Here is a 26,358-nt window from a genome sequence, read left to right as displayed (position 1 = left end):
GGACAACGATAACAACAAAATAGGAAGTAAGTTAGATAGGACTAAATTAACAACGTAGGGTTGAAGGAGAGAGAAAAACGGTGTAATTTAACAAATATGACGATCACAGGACAATAGAGTATACGCTGGGAAGGTAAATATATTGGCTGGCTTCTTTTTCTCTGGTTCTCGAAGTTTCCTCTTTTTCCAGCGGTTGACGTTAGAGTGCAGAATCCTGATTGTTTTTCCAGATCTCCGCTGATGCATTCTATTTCATACACTTATCCTCTAATTTTTGGACCTAGTGGGACATTTCCCGTTAGTATGTAATGTGTATTAAGCTTACTGTCTGGGGTTAAAGTGACGTATATTTTGACTGTTCGGGGCTAGTTTGGACATGGTCAGGGTCGTTTTGCCGAGAGGCTTGGTTTTTGCATATGTTTTTTTCTCCAACAGAGAAAAGGGTGCTTGAGGTGATGAATTTCTTGACTGAAGCTGTCTGAATTGCAAATGGCCTTGACATATATGGTAGAGTGGCAATGATGGTTTCATGTGATGCCCACTAGCATACATAATATATCGATCTGATGCCGACTAATATGAACAATATATCGACATTGGTGTTTACTAAAATGCATGATATATCAACACTAATGCCTACTAATATGTTCCATATACGGACGCTGATGACTACTAACATGGAAAATATATCAGTATATTGGATATTGACATACACAATATATAATCCTGGTTAGTTACTACTCTCACAATATGTCGATACTTATAACAGCACACAATATATCAACACCACTTACTATCATATGATATATCTACACGGTGATTTCTAAATAGTACAATATTGATGCTCAATCCATATGTACCCTATATCAACCATGTTGGTTACTATCACATGATTGATCGTTTTTTAGTCACTCTCTGTATAGACACACTTCGTTACCTACATGCATAATATATTCTGCCTAAAAGGAAAGGGGATATTGGTTTTCATATCGGAGATCATATGTGATCTGATCTCATCAACGTGGCACTGGACTGTAGGCGATCAGATCTAATCGGTTCTATTGCTTGATGTGATTGTATGGAAGAACACTTGCTCCTTAAGGAGGCTGGGGCTCAAATTGGAAAACTGCATTTTGCAGCATACGTCATTGATATAATCACCTGGATCTGCAAGTACGAATGTTGTGTCGTGTTGTTCCACTTATCAGTGTTGGTAATTTTGTGTGGTTGTAGAGAAAGGGACCAACACTAGTTGGCATCACACGATATATCTACATACACTATCATCAAACGCTGTACTTACACAGTTACAATCACACGATATATCTACATACGTTATCATCACACACTAAACCAACACTAGTTGAAGACGCGGGATTGAATGGGTCCTCAGAAACCTATGCTTGCCACAAACAACGACTATGCTTGTCATAAGAGGCGACTAACAGGTTTCGGTGGTCAGAGTCGCTTACGTGGTTGACAAGTCATCGGTTCCCAATTGCGTAGATCGATGCTCATGCTGTTGAACACTGGATTGTCTAATCCAGACTCGATTACTTACAGACATTTTTGTGGTTACATTTGGAGATGCGTATATAAGATGTCTGTTTTTGAAATGTTTGTTAACGTTATACTTCCTATCCAAATTGAAAGTTCAACTTCCCCTACGTTTTAAAGAGTTTTTAAACTTCATAAACGCATAAATGTTCATCTATGCAAATGACATAGTTTCATTCTCCGAATCCCCTTCTGATCTGTGTAAATCGTCATTTTTATTTGATATGAAATGTTAAAGATGGAAATTAACTGTAAATGTTTCTAAACTTAAGACATTATGCTTTGTAAAGAGGCCGGATAAAACACAACATGTATGTTACAACAGCAAAATTTTGCAATCGTTTCAGCATATATATTCGTATATCTTAGTATAATATTTACTTGCACAGGCAGATTATGTAAAGCTGAAAGGAAAATTATTGATCAAATCACAAGACCAATGAAACACAAAGGGTGCTGAAAGAGACTAGCACCATGTTTGACTCAAACGCCCAAACACAACAGCCTTGCGCTGTCTTCCAATGAGCGTATTGTTGAAAGAGACTCGTGGTGTGGTTCGAGCATCATGCTGTGGGATGCAGACGGTCTGTACCTGATAGTTGACACCAAGTCATAAGACCCCACGTCGTACCATAATTTGGACGTTACAGAAAACAGACCTTCCAGCAAGACTGACTGACTTCCAACCAAGGCCGACAACTGGGCTGGATTAGGAAGTTTGCCGAAAATGGGTCGAGAGGCCTTCGTCTTGCAGCCAATTGACTCAATGTATAGACGATGCAACGCTTTGATCGACGCCCACAGAGGCTATAAACATGACTTTGTGGTACCTTAATGTTGCCATTCTTGGTGATTTTCTTTATGTGAACTCTAAGTGTAATTTCCGAAAATACGCTACCCATAATTGTCAAATATGACTTCAGTCCTCGTTTTCATTGTTAATTAGAGTGAATTAAAGTGTGTGCTTTAAGTCAGTTTTCATTTCGGGCAATTAAATAATTGTATCTTACTTGCCTTTGGACGACTAGAAAAATTCCTCTTATGGTTTCAAACTGCAAATTTACTTGGATTCCATTTCGTATCTGTTCATAATGTAGCAATAAAAGTTCGCAATAATAATATAGTAATAACAAACCTGTACATTTGTATTTTTATCTATGTGACTATTGTGAGCTTCATGACGGTAAACTCTTCATTCACGAAGCGTTCATTCATCACGCCGAAGACTCACTCAAGGATTGGTTAAGAGACCGACCTTCTGAATTCCATTCGATACACTGACGCCCCTTCGTCCTGCTGAAGATCACTCTCCTCACATTCTGTTGGCAGCTTCCGGTCAAAGCCAGGTTGATGTTTGCTTCAATCTAAAAATGGAACATAATTATCGACACCAACAGGACACTCGCCAAACGTCAGGTGTTCATCGATTACGACTCTTCTACATGAACCGGGCATGTATCTGAATACGATTAGTACAACGTTAATTGCGTGGTCGTTCAGTGGGTTCACGGATGGAAGAAGTTCTAGATTCTGACGTAGAAAATGAAACGACGCAGTGAGTGAGTGAGTGAGTGAGTATAGTTTTACACAGCTTTAGCAATATTTCATCAATATCAGTGCGAGGGACACCAGAACTGGACTTTGTAGCCATGTGGAGAATTGCGCCCGGGCCTTCGACGTGACGCGCGGATGCTTTAACCACCAGCCTACGCCGTCGTCACCATGATCCATGACCTGTATCTTTTAAGCTAACAGAGACAGGACCCTTTGTATTCCATGTTGGTCAAATCACTCGCGTGCCACATTACACACACATTACACACTCGCAACTGATGATCCGTTATACAATTTGTTTTATGTTGTTATGTTTGTTTTTATGTTGTTTGTTTGTTTTACCCATTGAAGGCACTAAGACTGACTATGTACTCGAGAGTACTCAGTAGAGCTAGTGCTCGACATCTATCGATCTCAGCTCCACCGCCTGAGTCTACGCCATCAACACCATCGACACCCAACGTCAACAAGCATGCCACCACGTCCGACACCACGTCGTCATCTACCACCACGTCAACTACGCAAGGTGAGCAAAATGCTTCTATATCACTGATGCTCAGCCATATTGTTCAATTGAAGCAAGTTGTAAATGATAGACAAAAGCTGTCAAATGAAAGATTTGAGAACTCGAAATCAAACTTAAAGAAGAGATAACACGTTGGCACGAAACTATTCAAGAAAAAGATAAGAAACTAACCGAATCAGAAGAGAGAAGGAGAGAATTGAGGGCAGAATTAAAGTTGTCAAATCAGCAAACCAAGTCTTATCGAGATCATATCCTACACTTGGAAAATAAACTAAGACAACTGAAACTAAATTAACAGTACTTTCTAAGGATATGCACAGATCTAATGACAACCCCAAGTCCCATTACAGCAAAGAAAGGAAACGCACGATGTGTCAACTTCAACGTCACAGACAGCGTCACAGAAAACGCCGGAGAGAGGCACAACGTTGACAGAATCCAGCGAACCACACCACATTGCAGTGATAACAGGACAACATGGTGAGAACAGTACACCCGACACCAGCACAGACCCTGCAGCTAAATATGCTGATATCGGCCCCAGCTACGACTTCGACAACGACTTTCCTTCTTTACGCTCTCAACAAGTAGACGACACCCCCTCTTCACGGAATTCAAAGAACACAGCCAACAAGGTAAAGAATAATGTGTCTCATCCTATCACATCGCTCTCTAAGCAGTATCACGCATTACACAGTGTTCCCAGAGTCAAAACGAAACGTCTTGTGCTATATAATGTTAGTGCGGAACAAGCATTTGACTCTGTTAAAGATTTAATCTGTGACTATAATCGAGATGAAAATGTTCGAGTTACGTTTGAGAGATTGATGAAGAAAAACCTTCGTAATAACTACCCTGACACCTATACAGTGCAAGTCAGCCTTGACTTCGATGACTATGAAGACTATATGTGTCAGGTGTTAGAGATTCCTGGCCCCCAAGAATCCGTGTGGGAGACTACATACCCAGGAATAGGATATACAGTGACAGTGGTGACAAACACAACAGCTATTAACTGTCACATTAAATTACTACAATAGCAAGGACCAAATATTTATGAAGTTTATAGTCGCAATCATGACTTATTAACATCGAAACTGCGCAGTGTTCTACATGGTACTGAATACATTATTCAGATAATATCTCAGAATGTAGATGTAATGGCCTTACAAGAACACTAGCTTCCCCCAGACAACCTAAATCATCTACACGTTCTTAGTAACGTCAGTCTGGTAACATATGACTGCATGAAAGCTACCCCGTCGTGCTACCGTGGATCTCACCGACTTGCTATTTTGTTAAGGGCACATGCAACATAAAACACAACTTTGCAGATTCTGACGCCTTTCGGTATGCACTTACCGAAACAAATCATCCAAAATGTCATTTCAGCCTAAAAAGTTGAAAAAACCCAATGAACCCACCACCCCCACTCCCCCAAAATCAGAGTTCAAACGATTCACTAACTTCCCCCCAGCGCTAGGGGGAAAAGTGGTTTCAACAACTGTGCTGTGCTGCGCCCATAACGCATGCGCAGTGAATACAGTATGCATACTCGGAGTATGACGTCGTGAGCAGTAGTCTAATCTTGGCTGTGTACACAAACAAGTAAATAATCTATTCGTTACATAAAAAAGAACGAAAAAACCTTGTTGATTGTGGTATGCAGCCTCTGTCACAGAGAAGTTCAATGCCTGGTTTTTTGACACCTATATGTCTGTCTGCCTGTCTGCTAAGACAATATGCAATACACAGCTTCAATCATTGACCACATATTAAGCTATACGCCAAAAAGAAAATGAATTGATTTATGACTCGTGCACCCGAGTCCTGTCTCTGCCTCATTATGTAATTAGGCAGGTGTGATACTTGAACAGATGAGATGTTTTATGTCTGTGGGTTGCAGACAAACTACATCCATTTTTCTCGGATGACTGGATCTGACGGAAACTGGTGCAAACTCTTGTCTTGTCTAAAGTCCTGCTCTGGACTTGGACGAATAACAGTTTCCAGCCACGCAGTAGTTCACTATCTCTACTGAGATGATTTTTGATTGGATCGAACGCAAATTCAGAAAACAAACCCAATCTCTATATACATTCTTTATGGATAACAACTTCCTCTAGTGTAAATGATTTTGTTTGACAACGGTATATGAGTCCATTCTGAAACGGGTCATCAGGTACAATAAAAGAAGATGTTATCCATAAAGAATCTTACTTTCTTGTAAGTCGCCATACTTAAAGGGGCACTGATGCGGAGCGAATAATGTTTCTCGCCAACAGTCTAATTACGAAACCAAACTGCAAATTGGCCAGCGCCCACTCCCTCGACCGTGACGGACAAAGGAACTGGGCTCCTGTCCATATTAGCAGAATTTCTTCACCTAAACAATCAGGAGGCCGGATGCCCATCATATACCATTATTTAATATCCATGGTATTCTTTGTCTGATCGTACCAAAATATCCCAGCAGTGTAGGTTTTTTTCGGATGCTTGGATGGTATAGTTACTGATCCAATTTGATCCTATTTCTGTGTTTTTAACCTCTATATTTAATCATGTTACATGAAAATATGATATCTACAGGCACGTAGCAAGCCATTTGTTTCAGTCCTAAATATTGCAAAGCTTTATATTTAGGTAGTTTTGAGTGTTGGTTCAGCTGTGATAGGAAATATCATACGTAAATTTTGGTAGCTATGGTAGCTACAATGGTTTATTATTTATGATAATAAAAACACACAGTTGATTCATTTGAATTCGTAAACAAGAAAACGATGACTTTGCCTTTGGTAGAGAAATCTGAAAATTTTCTGACGTAAAAAACCCCTTATTACACCTATTTACCTAAGTACACAGCAAATGCCTGTGTGTATTCCATATGTAACGAAGTTCCGTTGGTATCCTCAAAACAGTTTCGGCCCATAAGTGTTTACAGGCTGCATGCGACACAGAGACTACATCTTCCTTGCTGTAACTCGCATTTGATGGTGTAAACCTACACGTGTTATTTGTCATCATTCTCTGGATGGTCAATTAATGAATTTATAACAGGTATAATTAGTAGTAACACCACTTCGGTTACTCAACAAAGGTTCCCATTTGGCATTTCTCCTGTCTGGAGTAAATACTCAACATTATAAATTAAGGTCTGTAATGGCAAGTGTATTGTATGTTATGTAATATGTGCATGTAAGTGATGCAAGAGGGTTTATCAGCTGAGTTACAAAAAAAAAAACATCGATCAGAAGATTAACCGATAACACACTGATTGATTAAATACTTTTATCTTCTAGCGGATTTGTCAAAAGGCAGTGTGTGTAGATGACTACACTCTGTCGTAAAAAGAGTGTAAAAACAATATCCTCCCTTCAAAGAATTAACCACCCTTGCGTTGATTGATTGATTGCTCATTATTGGTTAACTAAATTACTTACAATAGCGGACATCATACAATTAGTTGCCAGGTGTGCTACCTTAGGTGACCAATGAGAGGGCTATCAGGTTTTCACCAACGAAAGACGTGAAACGATGTGTTACTTTTTCGCAAACTAGACAGTTGTAAGACATGTGACACAGAGCAGGATTATTTACCATCTGCAGATGAATGGAACACAATTTCTTTCACGTGGATATTGATGGATACATTCCTGAACAAGGTAGTAGCCTGACATCGTTGCTATAAAATTAGTCTGTTTTACATTCATTATTTGCATTTTGTTTTAATTTATTTGTTGTAGCATTCAGCAGAATCTATGTGACAGAAAACACACACTAGATCGCGTATGTGTGTGAAATAGGATCCACATTGGCAATATATACAATGTATAAATGTTGCTGTTATGTTAGAAATTTACTATGAGTATGAGCATATCGTGTGTTCTTTCATTAATTTTCAAAATCATGCAAATGTGACAATAAACTAATTAGGGTTATGAGGCAAAATATGTTTTTTTACCATTTCTACCACTGGCAGATGATTAACCTTCAAAGTGTTTCATTTGTTTTCATAATACACTTGTAATGAAATAAGAATGACTTCACCTAAGTTGATCTGACTATAATAAAACTATCAAGTGCGCATATTGACTGCGCCCAAGAGGTCACAAACCAGTCACAAATTCAGGGATATCATCCGGATATTCACGGGAGAAAAACAATAACAAAAGGTTTACACCAGTCCACGGAAATTGCTCCGCATCAGTGCCCCTTTAAAAAAATGCCCATCAAACAGATCATTTTTCTGTACACACAATGAGCACCCAGAGCATCAGCAAATGAACCAGCCAATCGTTACACTTGAGTGCATATCCACCCGCTATGACAGGGTTTGGTCTCCCGAGGGCTTCGTTTCGAGGGAAAATAAGCCCAAGTTCAAACTGTTGCACTTTGAATCGCGATTGTTCGGTTATAATTTTGTTATTTGTTTTTTTTCACAAGCAGTAATGTATTTTGTATGTCATGAATACGTGACAATTGTGTTTTAATTATGAATGATTTGTTGGTTTTATGTGACCTTCAACACTCGCTCTCCGTGGAGAGCGAGATCTCTGATAGTACTCTCGGACTGCGCAATAGCAGTTAAATGTATCAGACAAGGCTATTGTGATGTGTATGTGTTTATGTACCCTATGCCGTTTATCCTCAACCAATGTACTATGTGCAGTGTACCACAATGCTCTCAATGAAATACTGTATGATTACTTATCTGAGAAATGTACAACAGTTATACTTGGCGACCTTAACTCTGACGTCTATAAATCTCTTTTGTCAAAAAGAGACGCAATCTTGAAAATTCAGTTATAGGAAAGAAACCTCATAAACGCCCTAAGCACAACCAGTTTTAACATACCAGCATATACCTATAGAACGAAGGACAATTTCCACCACAGCTGACTGACTATGTACTAGTCTCCTCGTGTATAAGCCACTATATCAGTGATGTTCATATCGTTGATGCATGTTCATGCACCTACCCTGCCTAATATCCATCAACTTATCCGTAGTTAAACAGTATAGTAATGGAGATTATTACGGTATTCCCAAAAGGGGAAGGGTCAATGAAAATGATATAGACTCCTGTCAGTATTCAGTTGAATATTACATACAATATCATTATCCTTCCCTTGTAAACGAACATCAGGCGTGAGTGAGTGATTTAATATTTAACGTCACATCGGCAATGTTTCATCCATATCGTGACGAGAACATTTAATTCTGAAATGAAATATATGTATATTCTTATACTGTGTATAAGATGCTTCGGTGAAAGATCAAAGGCGCCGACAATACTTTATAAGACGATAATGTGCACTTTTTGCATTACGTCAAAATCTGTTGACGTCACTGCGCCATTCCAGACTGCCCCCTCGTAATCGAACTTGTTTGCATTACGTCACAATGTAACCGACATCACGATGGATGTCAGCTGTCATCGCCTCGTACAGCCTTCCACAGCAAACTGCTTCGTCGCATCCCGTTTCTTGGTTTGCAGTTACATCACACATCTAGCATCACTGTAGAAACATTACGTTTATGTTTTCCGAGGGATAAAATGTCTCATAGTTATACTCAAAATCTTACAGAGGCACGGTAATGTTGGCAATGTTTACATACCCACAATGCCATCGTGGAACGTCGCTTGACTTGTCAGCTTCCTCTGAATGTACTGATCTAATCTTTCCTTAGTAGTAGAAATGAGGTGGTTATATTGCCTTGTATGGTTTAAGAGTGGTCAAGGATGTAATTAAAATGATCTAGAGAAGATATTTAAACCGAACATAAACCATCACCAAACTGTTCATCATTTGTTTTTCTAGTATCCTTTGTCTTAACGTTGGGGGCTGACACGTCAAAAGAACAGCGCGTCAGTTAGCCCTGTGCGAGGATTCTTAATTTAGGTCCCGCACACCGTCGTTTGTTTTCTGCCATAGATTAATCGAAATTTTAAACCAAAAGTCACTGTGTTCTGTAATCTGATTGGTTGAAAAACATGATCAAATGGCATTAGATTCCCGGAAACTGCAAGACTATTTACTGCGTACTGACACGTAGAAACCTCGCAAACAATTGTTTTGTTGAGTCACCAACAGTGGTGACGTCATTCAAATAATATTGTGACGTAAAGTCAGAATGACGTCACAACTGAGCAACTCCAGACGTTACCAGGGGAACCAGCTGAAACGGCCTGCTGATGACACTTCACTGCTGTACCCGTACTCGATGTAAACGAGTGCAGACAGTAAAACCCTTTGGTTTACTTTTGTGTTTACAATGTCGATAAACATCATGTGTCACAAATTCGTTCAGTGCTGCTTTAGCAGCAAGATTCGCCATTGTGTCACTGGAAATGCCTACGTGGCTGGGTAACCAACAGAATACGATGTCGTATTGGCCAGTAGCAAGATCATTATAAAATTCAATAATTTCAATTAAAAGTGGATGTTTACAAGAAATATTTTTAATTGCCTGAAGTCAGAATAGATTATGTACTGTTTGTGTTTAGGGTGTCTTTGAATATATTTAAGAGCTGTTAATATGGCGTTTGCTTCAGCTGTAAAAATAGAACTATTATCTGGTAATCTAGACGATATTGATCTGGATCCAATGACAGTGGCACAAGCCACAGCGCCACCGTCTTTGGACCCATCTGTAAATAAGGATCTATAATCGCTATATTTATGTTTCAGTTGATTATATTCTTGTTTGCCTAACCAACTTGTGGCCTAACCAACTGCCAAGGAGGAGAAGAAAGAAGACGGGAAGGAGCTATGTTTTCCAGCTCAATGCTGGCAGCAGAAATAAGTGGTTGTATTCTTAAACCAAGAGGCGGAACAAGAGAAGATTTCTTATTGTACAAATCCTCGTAGAGAGGATTGAAAACACAGTTATATGCAGGGTTGGACTCATTTGAATATAGTTTTGTTACATACTGTAAAGCTAATTGTATACGTCGCTGCTCAAGAGATGGTTCATCAGCCTCGACATACAGGCTGTCAATAGGTGAAGGAGCCATGACAAAGTCTTAGACCTTGATGATGGACTGAATCTAATAGTTTTAAGTTGCTTTTTCAGGCTCCACCATTGACGATGGAGCCATAATCAAGTTTAGAACGCACGAAAGATCGATATGGATGGAAAAGGGTAGCTTGATCCCCTCCCCATTTAGAATTTGAAACCACTTTCAACAAGTCAAGTGCTTTCAGGCGTTTAGTTTTAAGTGACTTAATATGCGGTAAAAACGTTAAGTGTGAATAAAAAATGAGACCCAAGAACGCAGCTTCCTTCACAACTTTAATTGGTGCGCCATCTCGAGATAGTTCAGGGTTTTCAAGACACCATTTATTAATCTTGTTTAAACAGAACTCAGTTGCCGCTCAATGGTATGCATATTTTTCACACGACAAAAAATATTAAAATCATCCACACGACCTCGCAAACCGAAGTCATGTAAATCGCTCAGAATGCCATATCTCCAGGTTGTGTCATATGCCTTCTCAAGATAAAAAAAGATAGACACAGCGTGTTGTTTATTAATCAACGCGTTTTTCACAAATGATTCTAAACGCACTAAGTGATCGGCAGTACTTCTGTTTGAAACCACATTGTATATCTGTGATAAGGTCATTTGTTTCCAAGTACCAAACAAGTCGATTATTTATCATGCGTTCCATGGTCTTGCAAACACAGCTAGTTAATGAAATCGGACGATAATTGGATGGATCCGTATGATCACGTCCAGGTTTAGGTATTGGTACTACTATAGCATCACACCATGAAGAAGGAAATTTGCCGGAAGGCCAAATATCATCAAAATTAATAAGAGCGTCCCTAAACAGGATTCTGGTAAGTGCTTCAGGAGTTGATAATGTATGTTATCAGCACCTGTAGCAGTGTCATGAGCTTGATCAAGAGCAGTATGGAGTTCATGAATAGAAAACGTTTCATTATAATCTACCCCATTATCAGAATTGAAATTTATAGTTTTCTTTTTTTGTTGTTTTTAATATTGCTGAAATTTAGGTATATAATTTGGATAGGAAGAATGTTTAGAGAGAGTTTCGCCCAGTTTATTCGCAATATTTGATTCATCAGTAAGTAATTGATCTCCATGTTTAAGATGATGGACAGTAGATTTAGTACCTTTACCTTTAATTTTCTGGACGATGTTCCATTTATTTTAGATACATAATTTTGCCAAGATTGGTGTTTGTTCTGTTTAAAAGTACACCGCGCTTTAGCATTTAAAATTTTAAATTTATTTTAATTATGCACCATAGGATGGCGACGGAAATAATGTTCTGCTTTTTTCCTTGCCTTCCTAGTTTGGTTGCATTCATCGCTGAACCATGGTTTTCGAATATGTGGAACTGCAGAGGACTTTGGTATACACTCATCAGCTATGGAATTCAGTTCACCAGAAAACATGTAATAGCTTCAGGAACGTCAATAAAACGTTCAGGTTTAAGTTTTTCAGCACACAGTGTTTGATATAAAGCCCAGTTAGCCTTTTCAAAATACCGCCTTGATGATGGAGGAACATCAGATGGAGTTACAGATTTAGTAACGGAGGAAAATGGTCACTTCCACAGAGGTCATCATGGACTGACCATTCAAATTCATTAAGTAGTTTTGAATTTGTGAGTGACAAGTCAAGAGCAGAACAGGTCCCTGTACCAGGGTGTAAATATGTGTTGGAACCATCATTATAAATACATAAATCATTGTCAGAGCAAAAGTCCTCCAACAACCTACCTTTAGTGTTTGTAGTTACACTACCCCAGAGTGGGTTGTGCTCATTTAAATCTCCCATTATAATACAGGGCTTTGGGAGTTGGTCATATAGAGCTTGAAGATCAGTTTTGGCAAACGTCGAAGACGGCGAAATATAAAGTGAGCATAGTGTAAACGCTACATGTAAAGTAATTCTCTCTGCAACAACCTGCATATTAGTATTAAGTGAAACAGGGCTTCGAATAACGTTTTGTCTGACTAGAATGGATGATCCGCCAGTGGCCCTACCACCCTGAGGTGAAAAACAACGATATACATTAAATTGACGAAGGTCAAATGTATCTGTTTGTTTGAAATATGTCTCTTGGAGACATATCGCGGACGGTGTAAAATCTTGGACTAATAGCTGTAATTCATGTAAATTAGTCCTCACTCCTCTGCAGTTCCACTGTACAATATTATTGGAATAAACTTTCTTTTGGGGGTATTTATTGGGGATCTATCCCGCACTCTTTTGGAGGGCGACAAGCCATGTGCCCTAGAATGGACGTTTCCTGAAACGTCCATGTCTTCAAGAGACCCGTACTTATTGAACAATTGAATTTTGTTCTGTGACCCTTTAGGAGTTCTGCCACTTTGTTGTTTTGAAGCATCAGGATTTGGCTTCGGTTTACTTTTTCCAGTTTACTGACTATCAGCTGTCGACTGAGACTCTGAGTGACTGAGATGATGATTTGTTATCAGAAGGAGCCTTTGAGGTACTAGAAAGTGATTCCCCAGTCTGAGATGAGACAGTAGGGGATAAAAGCTGTGGAGAGTCGCAACTGACCCAAGTCAAGGTAGTTTGGCAGCCTGTAGATGATTTTGTTACTTTAGATCTGGACTTCTAGATTGCGACTGTAGCATAACTTTCTGTAAGATCAGATTTCTTTGCCAGTTTTTTGCCTCAGAAAAAGAGATATTTTGAGTAAACTTTATTCTGTTTATCTCCATTTGCTCTTTCCAAATAGGACAATGTTTAGAAAATGAGGAATGGTCGCCTGAGCAGTTGGTGCATTTTTTGAAATCACTGTCACAATCTTCTGTTGTGTGTGTTTTCTCACCACAATGAGCACACACAACAGACAATGTGCAAGTATTTACACCGTGTCCATATTTCTGGCATTTAAAACACCTGAGCGAGTTGGGGATGGAGGTGTCAACATGTATGTTGCAGTAGCCTGCCTTCACTGATTTTTGGACATGAAAAAGTAAACAGATACGTATTTGTTTTGATGGTTTCGTTGTTTCTGCGAGTTGAAAAGCGCTTGACATATAGTACACCTTGATCCTTCATTTCAGATCCTATATCAAGGTCCGAAATGTCACCAAACAATCGATCTCGATCTCTCACGATACCTTTACTTGTATTCAAGGTTTTGTGTGCAGAGACCGTGACGGGAATGCCCAGAAAAGATTTAATATTCATTAGATTTGTTGCTTGCTACTTTTTCCCGCACTCGACTAACAGGGCACCCGAACGTAAACGTCTTATGTTCTTCACATCCCCAGCAATGCCTTGAATACCTTTGGATACAGCAAAGGGGTTCACCTTTAACGGTGTCTTGTCAGGAGTCTCAGTCACAATGAAACGTGACCAATACTCAATCGATGCATACAATCTATGGTCAGTATCACCAGGGTCAATATCAAGTGGACGTTTTGTTTTTTTTGGGGTGGAATTTCATAAGCCATGGTTAGTGTAATATAGTTCATCATCCGAGATCCCCACCCACCACGGAGTATCACAAGGACAATGCTAAAGCAAGCGGCCCTCCAGCTTGCAGCACCAAGGATACCCGGATCATATACTCCAGTAGAAGAATTATAAATAATTAATCTACCAGATTGGCCCATGAGCTACCACCTTCTGGGCATAAGACTCTAGGCAAATGTTCAGAACTTCAAAAATGCATTTTAAAATCAGAAACACTCAATGAACAAATAGGCCAAGACCGAAAGTAAAATTCCAAATAAAATTTGTGCAATGACATATATATATATATATACTCCATGCACAGGGCTTGGCATGACCAGTCGATTGGTCGAACCGGACCCATTCGACCACCCGTCTAGTCGAAGTCAGGGCCAAAGTGGAGTATTGAGCAATAGGAACACGTTTGCAAGGCCCTATTGGACCAAATTTCCCCACGGGTCCACTAGGGGGGTGTTGGCGAGCTCTTAGCATTACCCAGCACCCACCACGAGGAGGTGGCTCGCCACGGGTGCCACGAACATCAGGAAAACACCATTGATACGTATAATGATATGATTCCAACTGCCTTAATACATACAGGTGTGCACACCATACCACATGGCAGTTATAAGCCATACTTAAAACAATTTTGGAAAGCAGCCAGGTTAAATGATGCTCAGTACCGCATGCGTGGTGCTCGACGCCAATGGGTAAACAATGATAAACCTCGTGATCCAAAATCTCAATCACGTTCAGCTTTAATAGATGAAAAGGGTAATTGTAGGCGACTTTTGCGAAAATCCAAAAGGCTCAACAGAAATGAAATGTTGAAAGAAATCGAAGTTTCATCTCAAGTGGATGTAAAAAACTGTTCGAAGACAGCAATTGTTACTAATGTCCTTGTGCTTACCTCTGGAAAAGAGAGTGGATCAACACCTCTTGACATTTGTAGAATTTGAGGGAAATATTTAGGTCAACCACGTGAGTCAGACAAATTTGATTCTGTCTTTTAAGATCATGTATCTAAACAGGTTACGGATATAAAAAAAAACTCCCATCGTGACTATGACGAAGAGTTGGAAAAGGAATTTCTTTCAGTGAAGTTAAAGATGTCATTACATCAAATCACCGGCCCTGATAGAGTTACAAATGAATACATCATCTTTGCAGATGACTTTATCATCACTCATCTGTGAAAACTATTCGATGCTATCACTACTTCTCAATATGCCCCAAAGGAATATAGACTCGGTATGGTTATACCAATACATAAAGGACAAAAAGACAAAAGTGACCCACGGAATTACAGAGATATCACCTAACCATCCTGTCTGGGTAAACATTTCGAAAAGCTCCTTCTTAAAAGAATCGAACATAAATTAGCAAAATCGAAGCCAAATTTCACGGATACATTACAGTTTGTTTTTCTGCGCCAACATGGAGCCATTTTGTCAGTTTTCACACTCATGGAAAGTATTCAATTTTATATGCATACAGACTCTGCTGTTTTCTCCGCCTTTCTCGACAACGAAAAGGCCTTTGTCAGAATCTGGCACGATTGAATTTTCACAAACTACCTGAAAATTGGTATAAACGGCAATATCTGAGATCTTTTACATGACTGTTATTCTAATAGCGAATCTTTTGTTTGTCACCAGGGTGAGAGATCTATTGTGTCAGGCAAGGTGTTGGTCAAGAAAGAGTTCTTTCAGCTTGGTTCTTCCTTATTTTTATAAATGACCTTATCACTTCTCTCAGAGAGACCAGTTGTGGTATTTGTGTATACGGTATGCATGTTCCCGCAATCTTGCTTGCCGACGACACTACGCTTGTTAGTGCATCACCTAAAGGTTTACAAACATCATTGGACATCGTTTCGTCTTAAGTCTCCAAATGGCGTCTAAGTACTATAGTTGTCTTCAGCAAAAGAAAAGGCACATATTCTAACTTTCAGTACCGTCTTGGTGATACACCTATTCCCCTGTCCGAATCAACTACATATGGAAGTGTTCTCCTAACTAATAATCTCTCAACAAAAACAAGAATCAATAGGTATTGTCAGAAAGCAAGACAGAACATAAACTCCCTACGATCAGTGAGTGGGACGTCCTCACTCTCAACTCCACCCATTCACCCAAATCTGGCTGAGAATGATACTTGCAAGTCTCTGTGGTTGTGAAATATAACCTAACATTAGAGGTCAACAAGCCGATGCACTTGAACGTACACAACGATATATATTTTGCTCGTATCGTGCGGGGACTTAATGAAAGATCACCAACAGACTCTACTATTGAAAATTTGGGGTTGTGGTCGCTCATTGGTTAAACGGACAGACGTAAACTCATATTTCTCGGACGTCTATGCAAAGTCTCTTGTGATAATTTTGCTAAAAACATATTTTGCTCAGCAATAAACACATGTACACAACCCCCTTGAATCTGTGATGATCTAGTATCAGTGTTCCACAAATATAACTTACATGTTCACATAGAAAAATAGAATTATGAAAGAGGGTGTATTCCCATCAAAGTACGAATGGCGAAAAATTGTAAACATAGCTGTGAAGAAAACAGATGGATTATGCAAACCTCAATTAATGCAAACAGGACGCTTTATGCATGAGTGCAATGCAAGTTTAACTATCATATTCTATGGCAACTAGCATACCTACATCCCACTTATAAATCTCCCCTCCAAATATGTATTAAGATCTCATCACGTAGCAATACATCACTATGTAACAAATATACCTGTGACTATGATTTTCATATACTCCTACATTGCCAACGACTTCACATTGAGAGAAACTTGTTTTGCGTTTATGACTGACATTCTTGATGCGGAAACCTATGTTTCCTTTGAATCACAGGATGAACTCGATATGCTCTCTTTTCTATTTGGAGGTGAAAATGTCTTTAATGATAATGTTGATCGAGGGACATGGGAAACAATTATTTAAAAGTTTTCCTAAGGCAGATACATCTAGCAAATAAGACTATTCCTCCTACAGTGCTACACTGATTGATCTCTGCTGATGTATATTGATGTATGTCCATCTTCGGATGTTTCTTGTATACATTAATTGTATACAAATGTAAATCCTTGTTCTTACGTAAATTGCAGCTTTAGGTAACCATCTCGACTAAAATGATTGTAAATACATCTACATCAACTTTGTAACTTTGTCCCTTTCTTGTATTTACATGTACATAATATGTTTGATCTTCGGGTTATCTCTACCTGCCCTGATCTAGCACACTTCCAGATGCATATGCCGGGTTTGGTGAAGAAATAGAAAGGCAAACAATATTGTATTCAGAACTCCCACACTACTGCAACATTGCAGCGGTGTACCACCAGACCTGCCGTATGATAACAACTGAATAATACAGATTAATTAATGAGTGAGTTCATTTTACGCCGCTTTTAGCAATAATCCGGCGATATCACGGCGGAGGACACCAGAAATGGACTTCACACATCGCATCCATGTGGGGCATTACAGATAAAATAACCGTAATCATGACATTATTGCACACCCTGAACTTCAAGATCCTAAGTATCGACCAATTTTATCGTCATCCACGTTCACAATAACACTGATATTTTATTTAGCAAAACTGCAGTTCAAATGGTCACTTTGAAAGCGCAACAGATTGTGTATTAGAAAGTCGTTAATTGTGATGATTGTACAGAATTCTCCGACATTTCTTATTGGTATGTAATATTTCAAACCTACCAAGTGGGTGTTGTTCAACGTCAGACCCTTTGTCCCGCCCATCCACGTCGACCCCAACATATACGAACCCTTACCCTTATAGTTGAAATATTGCTGAGTGCGGCGTGAAAAGACAAACGACACCACACCACACATTGAAAAAGCGCCCCAATGGTCCTGTGAAACCGTTATCTGAATGAGTGAGTGGGTTAATATTTAACATCACATCGGCAATATTGCAGCCATATTGTAACGAGAACATACTTGACATAGCAAAGGAATATATGCATATTATGAAAAACCTGTCGACGAAGGACAACTAGAATATCACAGTTAGGATTAAACTAGCAAGGGAAGTTAAAACTAATAGCGCTATTTGGGAAGTACAATATAAAACCTGGCTAGAGATCGCCAATAACTGACGGTAGATCATCATGCAAGGGGCTCGCCGTAAATGGCAGTGAGAAATAAGTACAATTAGAATTACTTACTTGCTTAGTGTCGGGTAAAGGTTTGATACCATCATGACAGTTCAAAGAGCTTGATAGTGGTATACAACAACTGAGACTCGACCTTGAGAACACGTAAACGCCACAGTCGACCATCTCGTGGCAGAGTTGACGGCACATTGCGATCCCATACGGTTGCCTCACAATCCTGTTGCCATCATCATCAGCAAGGCATTGTCCTGCTAATCCCACACAAAAGTACACCAGCATTCGGGGCATCATTCTGGTAAACAGGAACACATTAAGTTTCAGTGTACGACAATATTTATTCATATGGCTAGCTTGTCTTCAAGTTGTGCTTCCATGGATTTCGACAATCTATCATATGATATTTCCTTCGTTATAATAGCCATTGTGTAAGATCAAGATTATATTTAACGTAGTATGAAGTAATGATGGCGAGGCTCGCTAACCTGGTTGACACATGTCATCACAATGGCTTAGATCGATATTCATGCTGTTGATCTATGGGTGGTCTGGGACTCGATTATTCAGAGACCGCCACCGCCATATAGTTTGAATATTACTGCTTGTGGCGTTAAACAACAAAACAAATTCCATCGCAGAAGAAGCGTTTCTACCGTGACCAAATCCAGTGTCTTTGGTGTACGTCGTGTAAGAAGGTATGGGTTTGTGTTTTGGGAAGTTATAAGGTCTCTATAAAGCGAACTGTTGACAGATTAGGGCGCTATCTTGGCCCAAACGCGGCGCTGTCGCACCATATATAGGATGGGTTATTTATTTTATTTAATAATTCCAAAGAGTGCCACTAATATCAATTTATTCCAGTCTGTGTAGTTCAAAGCTACATAAAAATCCACACAAAGGGGGATTTTTTGCTCGGCCCAGTAAATTTTCTAAACATTATCGTACTGATACTATACTGCTGAATCAAATATGTGTTCACGACATAGACTGGAAAATCACCCCTGCTTTTAGCAGAGATTTCTCATGAATGTGGAAAGGGTTTTATCTCTTCCATTGATACAACATGATGTCTCAATCCATGGATTGTCCGAGGTGTTTATGTCACAGTTTGGTATCCATTCTGCAAACGCACCACTATTATGTTTGTCTTGGCCTGATGGAAACAGGTCGTGAGTTCTTCCCTGGAGACGATCACGTCTCCGAAGATAGATGACACTATGTCTCGACGAACATGAAATATCAGGCGGTTAGTGGTTAAAGCGTTCGCTCAATTAAGGGTTCGACGTTTGCCCTGGTTACAATATGTGAACCCCTTAATGTGTTACCTGACGTTACGTTGTTGGAAAATTGTTTGAAACGGCGTAAAACCATATTCACACACTCGTTCGTTTCACCCCATTATAGGAATACCCACGTTTAAACAAGGTGTTTGAATCAGGATATGATAGCAAAGCAGTCATAGAGTGCGGTTTACATTTAAACAATACAAATTTTATCACACACGTGCTGAACGTCGTGCTCCAGCAAACACAAAACATCAAAAATAATGTATAAACGTGCAAATGTGACTTCAGGTTGAAGGAGATTTTCTCATAAATGTGCACGGTACGAGAGATTATTTAATTTTATAACAAATACTTTGAATATATTGGGACTTGCGTATCCTCTCGCGAGGAGAATTATATATGAAGAACGATTACTTTGTATGATAATGTTAATATTTAACGCCACATCGGCAATGGTTCAGCTATATTTTGACGAGAACAAATTTGACGTGTATAAAGAATATGCATATTTTATAAAACTCATCGTCAAAGGAGAGTAAAACAACTAGTGTATCACAGTAAAATGTAAAACTATTATGTGAAGTTAAAACGAAGAGCACAGTTTGGACAGTGCATAATATAAAGACAGGCTGTAGATCACAATAACTTACAGTAGATCAGCATACAAGGGACACTAATGTGAAAAGGATTAGGAACCAGTTCTTCTTTCATGTAGTGTGTCATACAAACCCCAAGACATATAGATCCAAGAAATCCCGTACAAGTCTAAATTGCCACTGTTTCCGAGAACTTTTCATTATATTTTATGACAGTAACTTAGAACCATTTATTGTGTAAAATATCAAAATATCTTCATTTCAGATGCTACATATTAGCCTATAATCAATCATTTATTAGGTAGAAAGGCCTTCGGCCCACGTACAACGTTAACGTATGAAACACGTTTATGAGTTGCTGTCAACAAGTGAACTGCGTAAGGCATCTTTAATATAATTTGAGATGTGCAGTAAATGGGTTGGATTATCATTTTGAAGATTATAGATCATAGGTACATGTTCAAAGTATTTAAACCGTAATTCCTTATATCCTGGACATTTATGAAGAAAGTGAAATTCACGTTCTACATAATTTAATTTACTTTTATAACTTCAAAAACATAAAAAACTTTAAAGAGAACTACTGAAGACATATTTCTGAGTTTATAAGCAAGCAGTTTAACTGGGGATGAAGCATTTGTGGCTTTAGTGACAAGGTTTTGAACAGACTTGGACCACGAAAGCTTAATGGAAAACAACAGTCCTAAAAAGTTGTAATACGATGACATCTTCAGTCTATGACCCTCAAAACACCATGCCTCAGTTTTCCTAAGTTTACCACCATTTCGAAAAAATAACACTTCTGTCTTGTCAAAATTAACAGTCAATCCCCACCTGTGACAAAATTTTGCTAGTTAATTGGTTTTTCCTTTGCACACCAATAACACGATCTGAACATAAACACAGGTCATCCGCATATAGCAAAAGGTAAAATTCCAAAAACTCTGCGCAAATAAATACCCCTATCCGATTTCTCCATTTCACCATGAAGCTGATTAATAAGGAAAACAGCAAAGGACTTAAAATGCACCCCTGCCTCACTCCGTTGAAAGAATCAAAATACCCTGTTACAAGAGAACGAGCTACTTTGATGCAAGCCCTCGTTTTTGAATAAATATCCTTGATAACATTAAATATGCGATTGTGAATAATGTGAGAAAATAAAACATCATACAACAAGTCTCTGTTAATCGAATCGAAAACGTTACGAAAATCTACATATAAACAATAAAAGCACCGTAATGTTATCTACTGTTATCGTGAATACCCTTCACGGAAGACCTCCTTGACTCTCAGTATCCATACGCATTAATTCAACAAATCTTTCAAACGGTTACAGATGTAAACAAATTAGGAAAAATATCCATGAGTGATATACCATGATAATTATTGACATCATGTTTACTACCCTTCTTATGCAAATGGAAAATCATAATTTTGGACCATTGTTCTGGAAAATTGCCACGTTTGAAAACGTTGTTGAAAAGTACAAGCAAATAAGAAGAATGAATAGCATAATTATGTCTAAAAACCTCAGGTGGTACAACATCAGGACCCGAAACTTTTCTCAGTTTGAGATCCTCCACACCTCTATCAACTTCCCTTTGCGTGAAATCTCTGTTTAACAGATTATTTAAGTCATCACATCATTACGGATACATATGAAATCAGGAAAAGACAAGGGAAGCCAGAATATATTTTACTAAACACATACGCATATATCTTGCAATACTGCTTTAAATATTTTGATTATCTTATACACTAAATATTTCCATGTAACTTTAAAAATATATCTATTGTTACATTATCTTTCAGATTCATAAATACCATTTCGCGTTGCTGAATATATGAGATATGCATTTTGTATGAGGTATAGTTTGGTTAGCTGGTCATATACTTTACCGTTGTATGTTTTATATTGTATGCACATAGGTGATCTTTTTGCAAATGTGATTTCAATGCTGTTAGTGTTTCACTGTTTTTCACGTTCATCGTCAAGTCATTGCTAAATCTGATACTTAAATGAACAAAAATGATTGGTGAGAATATTTCAAACTTTTGGAGGGAATTTAAATATTATGCACATTTACCAGATTACATGAACTTTGTCATACGACTGTGAGATGCGCAATATCTGTTAAATACATAACGCTAAACCAATTTGCATTTCATAGAAAAGATAAAGTTTATTCTTCCTCTTGTCAAGGTTAATGACGTGATGAATATCTGGACAGACCACTCACAATCCTGTCTTTGGTTCTCCAGATTGTGTGAGATCAGCGGTATTGATAGTGTTTCTTCAGATGCCATGCAACGTCAGCGAGAAAGTTGATATTCAAGTCTGCAATATCATATTCGTAAACTGTGATAAGACGTGAAGCCAAGCCTGATCCTTGAGGGACGCCGGATTGTACACACTTGTGCTCCAGTGCATTAGCCTTTGACTTAGATCCACTGATACCAGACACTTATAATTTAAACATAAGTCCATTGTGCCGTTTACGTTAGGATTCTTTAGCTACTATTAAAATACCATGAAATGGTTTCTTCTCTTACGGAGTGATTAACAAATTGAACGATAAATTTCAATTAACTGATGCATGTTTGAGTGAACTACTTGAAATTCTACCATGTATTTATATAGAAGGTTATTTACATGGAAATAATTACACAAGTGTATATACACAGAGAAATGGGCCAGTAACTGGACCCCAAAAACGATAGCCTTTTCAAAACAAAGACGTGGCTTGTGCACAGCTGTATTTAGTAGGACATACGCTTGTCTATGAAGAGAATTTTATAAAATGTACATGAAGTGGAAGTTATTGTATCTACAGTTTTTCAATGTCTGACTACTCCGGTAAACCTATAAGCGTTTACTAACGGAAGACGTGTTAGATAATTTCATTGCTAGAAATAATTGTTTCGTTTGTACGTGTATTTGTACTCTGTGGAAAATATTGTCAGTGTACTTCGACACCGTTTTAATTCGATAATATTATGTATTTAACATAGGAATTAAACCTTCCCCACCCTTTCCCGTATATTTCGTTTACATGTGAATTTATTCACAGAAGAAAATGTTGCTAGTGTATACTATCACTCTTTCAGTCAGATATGTTTTCAAGTTGGCAACAAATCTTCCAGTCCTTTTCCGAATATTTCGTTCACGTGTGAATTTACTCTCAGTTGAAAATATTGTCAGTGTCTGTCATCACCGTTTAAAATAGATATGTTTTCAAAATAGACAATAAACCTGCCAATCCTTTTACGAATATTTCGTTTACATGTGAATTTACTCTCAGTTGAAAATACTGTACATCGTACATCATCACCGTTTAAATTAGATATGTATTCAACATAAACAGTTCACCTTCCAGGCTTGTAGAAGTCAGAATTGTGATAGTTCCGGAACCAGGGTTTCTAACACTAATAACAATATCATGACATGTTGTAGAAGAGCTTCTATTTTCTGCATGTAATTCCAAAAGTGGGACATTTCCTTTTGCATCCTTACCATGACATTACATGGTATGAACTTTATTACATTTTAGTGCGTGCTAAAGTATCTGTGACACGTTTACTATTCTTAGCCTTTTTATGTAAAATGTCTCTTTTTTTCTCGACTCACTTTTCAATTCAAATCAAACCATAGTTTATCGTTGAGTCTAACAGTAACGGTGTTCGATGGAATACATTCCTAGACGCGGTTACAAAACTGTTCATAGAAAATATTACATGCTTTATTTATGTACATTTTACAATCGTTTAAATTATATAAATTAGTATTCATTTTGCATTTTTTTTATAAATAAATATTCACTTAAATATAAGTTAATATGCTCATACATGTGCCTTTGTGATAACATATTCTAAGAGACGATTATTTTTTAGACCGCAGAATATAGGTTGCATACTGCTGAGTACGGCGTGAGACAACAAACACAACTTACCTACTGTCGAAATCAACACCACAACTATCAGTGACGTCTATGTCTCGACTGATTAACACATGATTCAACAAAGTGCCAGTACTTGGAGTTACTTTATGGCATCTCGAAAATGTTTCCTAGTACATAATTAGGACACCAACAAATGGAATCTCATGGAAATATGAAATAGATATGCTATGCTTGTATCAAGACAAGACAATATGTTTTTCGGAATTATGCACAGATGTGTAGTGTGTAGAATAATGTGGCAAATAAATTTGGGCATCCTTTTAGTATTTTGTTTAAATATTCCATCATTCGGCCGACGAAGAAAAATCTATCTTTTCTTATTAGTTCATGAAGACTTTCATATATGAATAAACCTTTTTCAACCAAGTTTGTTTCAGTGAGGCATAATTACATAAAAAAAACTGTTGTTACGAATACATCTTGTGTTAAGTTAAAATATAGAAAATGACATGTCATAATTCAGAGGCCCAGGATTAGATCGCACATGGCCCAGCAATAGGTCGCACATGGCCCATTACTAACAATAGTAAGATAATAAACACATTTGCAACATCAACTTTGTGACGGTGTACAACATCTCAAGAAACGCACAATTTCCTTTGAGTCACACAATTTGCTAACTTCACTACCAAAAATTACTTATGGATTGTATGACTAAACAGACAGATTGCACAGACATTTCAAACGGAGCATCTTTCCTAAAACGTATCAAAGTGAATATATCAAGTTAGGCTGACTATCATAGTCAGAGAGGAGAACCTGCCTCAGATAATTCCGCTGTGAGTGAAATAAGCAAACGTGATACTCATTCGCATCATGTCCATGTATGGCATAGTAGATGAGGGTATACTTTTTGAAAAGTGGAAGAATAATGGTCCGGAGTTTGCTGAGAAAAAAATCATGGGGACCACTTTGTATTGGTCTACAGGGAATTAACGACATGTCATGATTTGTATCGTTTCGCTTTCATGTCGCTTTTATACAGCAACGACTAAAATTGATAAACGAAATGCTAAAACACGTAGTTATAATAAGATATTGTTTATGAATGCCGACGTTGTGTTTGACAGTTACAAAATATCATATTTTTGTCATCTGAGGATTTATCCTAGATGATCACTTAAAAGGCCCCTAAAATAAACGTATTCATAACCACAAATCAAGAATGCAATGGTATAACATTTTTCGCCCAAACCCGAGCTTCCCTCACCTGTAGGTTGCTTTACTAATTCCTTCGATGGGTGGAAGATGTGTCTGTGTTGATCAGCTGCAGTAATTACGAGGAGGTTCACACATCTGCATCCTATATACGCATGTATCATGCAATTAATCAAATATGTGTGAAAAGGTTTGTAAGAGGAAAAGGACATTAAGATCTCCTAAAAAATATCACTCAGTACCAGCTTTCCTTTGCTCTTACTTCCTTTTCTAAACTGAAACGCGATACCATTTTATCTTAATGCCCACTCTTAAATGACCGACTCACCTAACTACCTAGCCTGTTCTGTTATTTTACGCCGCATTGGCTGTGTATTACATAGTGTGGCTTGTAAAACATAACGTTCAGATCAGACAATTCAGTGAGTCATGAAACCACATTAGTTAGGTTAGGTTTCAAACACATACATAAACAATCGATGAAACCCTTTCGCCTTAGGATATCTTGATTCATAGTGAAGTTATATGAAAAATGTAAACTACGAGAACCACGAAACACGGTCGATGCCAGAAGTTATTATTCCATATTATCCATTGTAACAACAATCTGCGCTCCAGTTGTCCCTTTCTTGCGAGTCAGAGTCCTATTCCTTATGCATAGGAGACACAACCTTTGCGTGGGGTCGCGAGATCAAAATTTGGACAAGAAGTTGAATTTTAGTGAGTGAGTTAATATTTATCGTCACATCGGCAATGTTTCAGCCATATCGTGACAAGAACTAGTAATAATGATATTATAGAATGAATGATTATAAGAAACTAAAACCCTGTTGATAAAGAACAATAAAACCACTAGTATATATCACAGATATCCATTTAAGACTATAAAAATGGGCTGTAGATTGCCAAAACAGAAGGTCGATCACCACACTAGGGACCATGGGGACTTACATTACTTTTAGCTACCTGCATGGACCCTAGCTGGATTTACACCACCCCCTCAGTCGTTAGCAATTTAGGCACATTTAGCCATACATCTGAGAGGACACATATACTACGATTAAAATAGCGGAGAGTATGAATTTACTTC

At 38.2% G+C, this 26,358-nt stretch overlaps 1 protein-coding gene across 1 annotated transcript in view; it reads right to left on the bottom strand.

Annotated features, from left to right (window-relative positions):
- The window catches only part of LOC137271933 (uncharacterized), a 60,876-nt gene that overhangs the window by 2,994 nt on the left and 31,524 nt on the right, over positions 1–26,358 (bottom strand). Inside the window, exons 2-3 of the mRNA XM_067804315.1 lie at positions 18,321–18,561; positions 2,813–2,921 (exon numbers count right to left, since the gene is read on the bottom strand). Coding sequence (XP_067660416.1) covers positions 2,813–2,921; positions 18,321–18,561 — 350 coding nt within the window. The remainder of the gene's footprint in view (positions 1–2,812; positions 2,922–18,320; positions 18,562–26,358) is intronic.

Source organism: Haliotis asinina, chromosome 2, assembly GCF_037392515.1.
Source record: "Haliotis asinina isolate JCU_RB_2024 chromosome 2, JCU_Hal_asi_v2, whole genome shotgun sequence".
In the NCBI taxonomy this organism is placed as follows: Eukaryota; Metazoa; Mollusca; class Gastropoda; order Lepetellida; family Haliotidae; genus Haliotis; species Haliotis asinina.
Note: the sequence above shows the minus strand (reverse complement) of the source record. Positions and strands in the feature narration are given on the sequence as shown.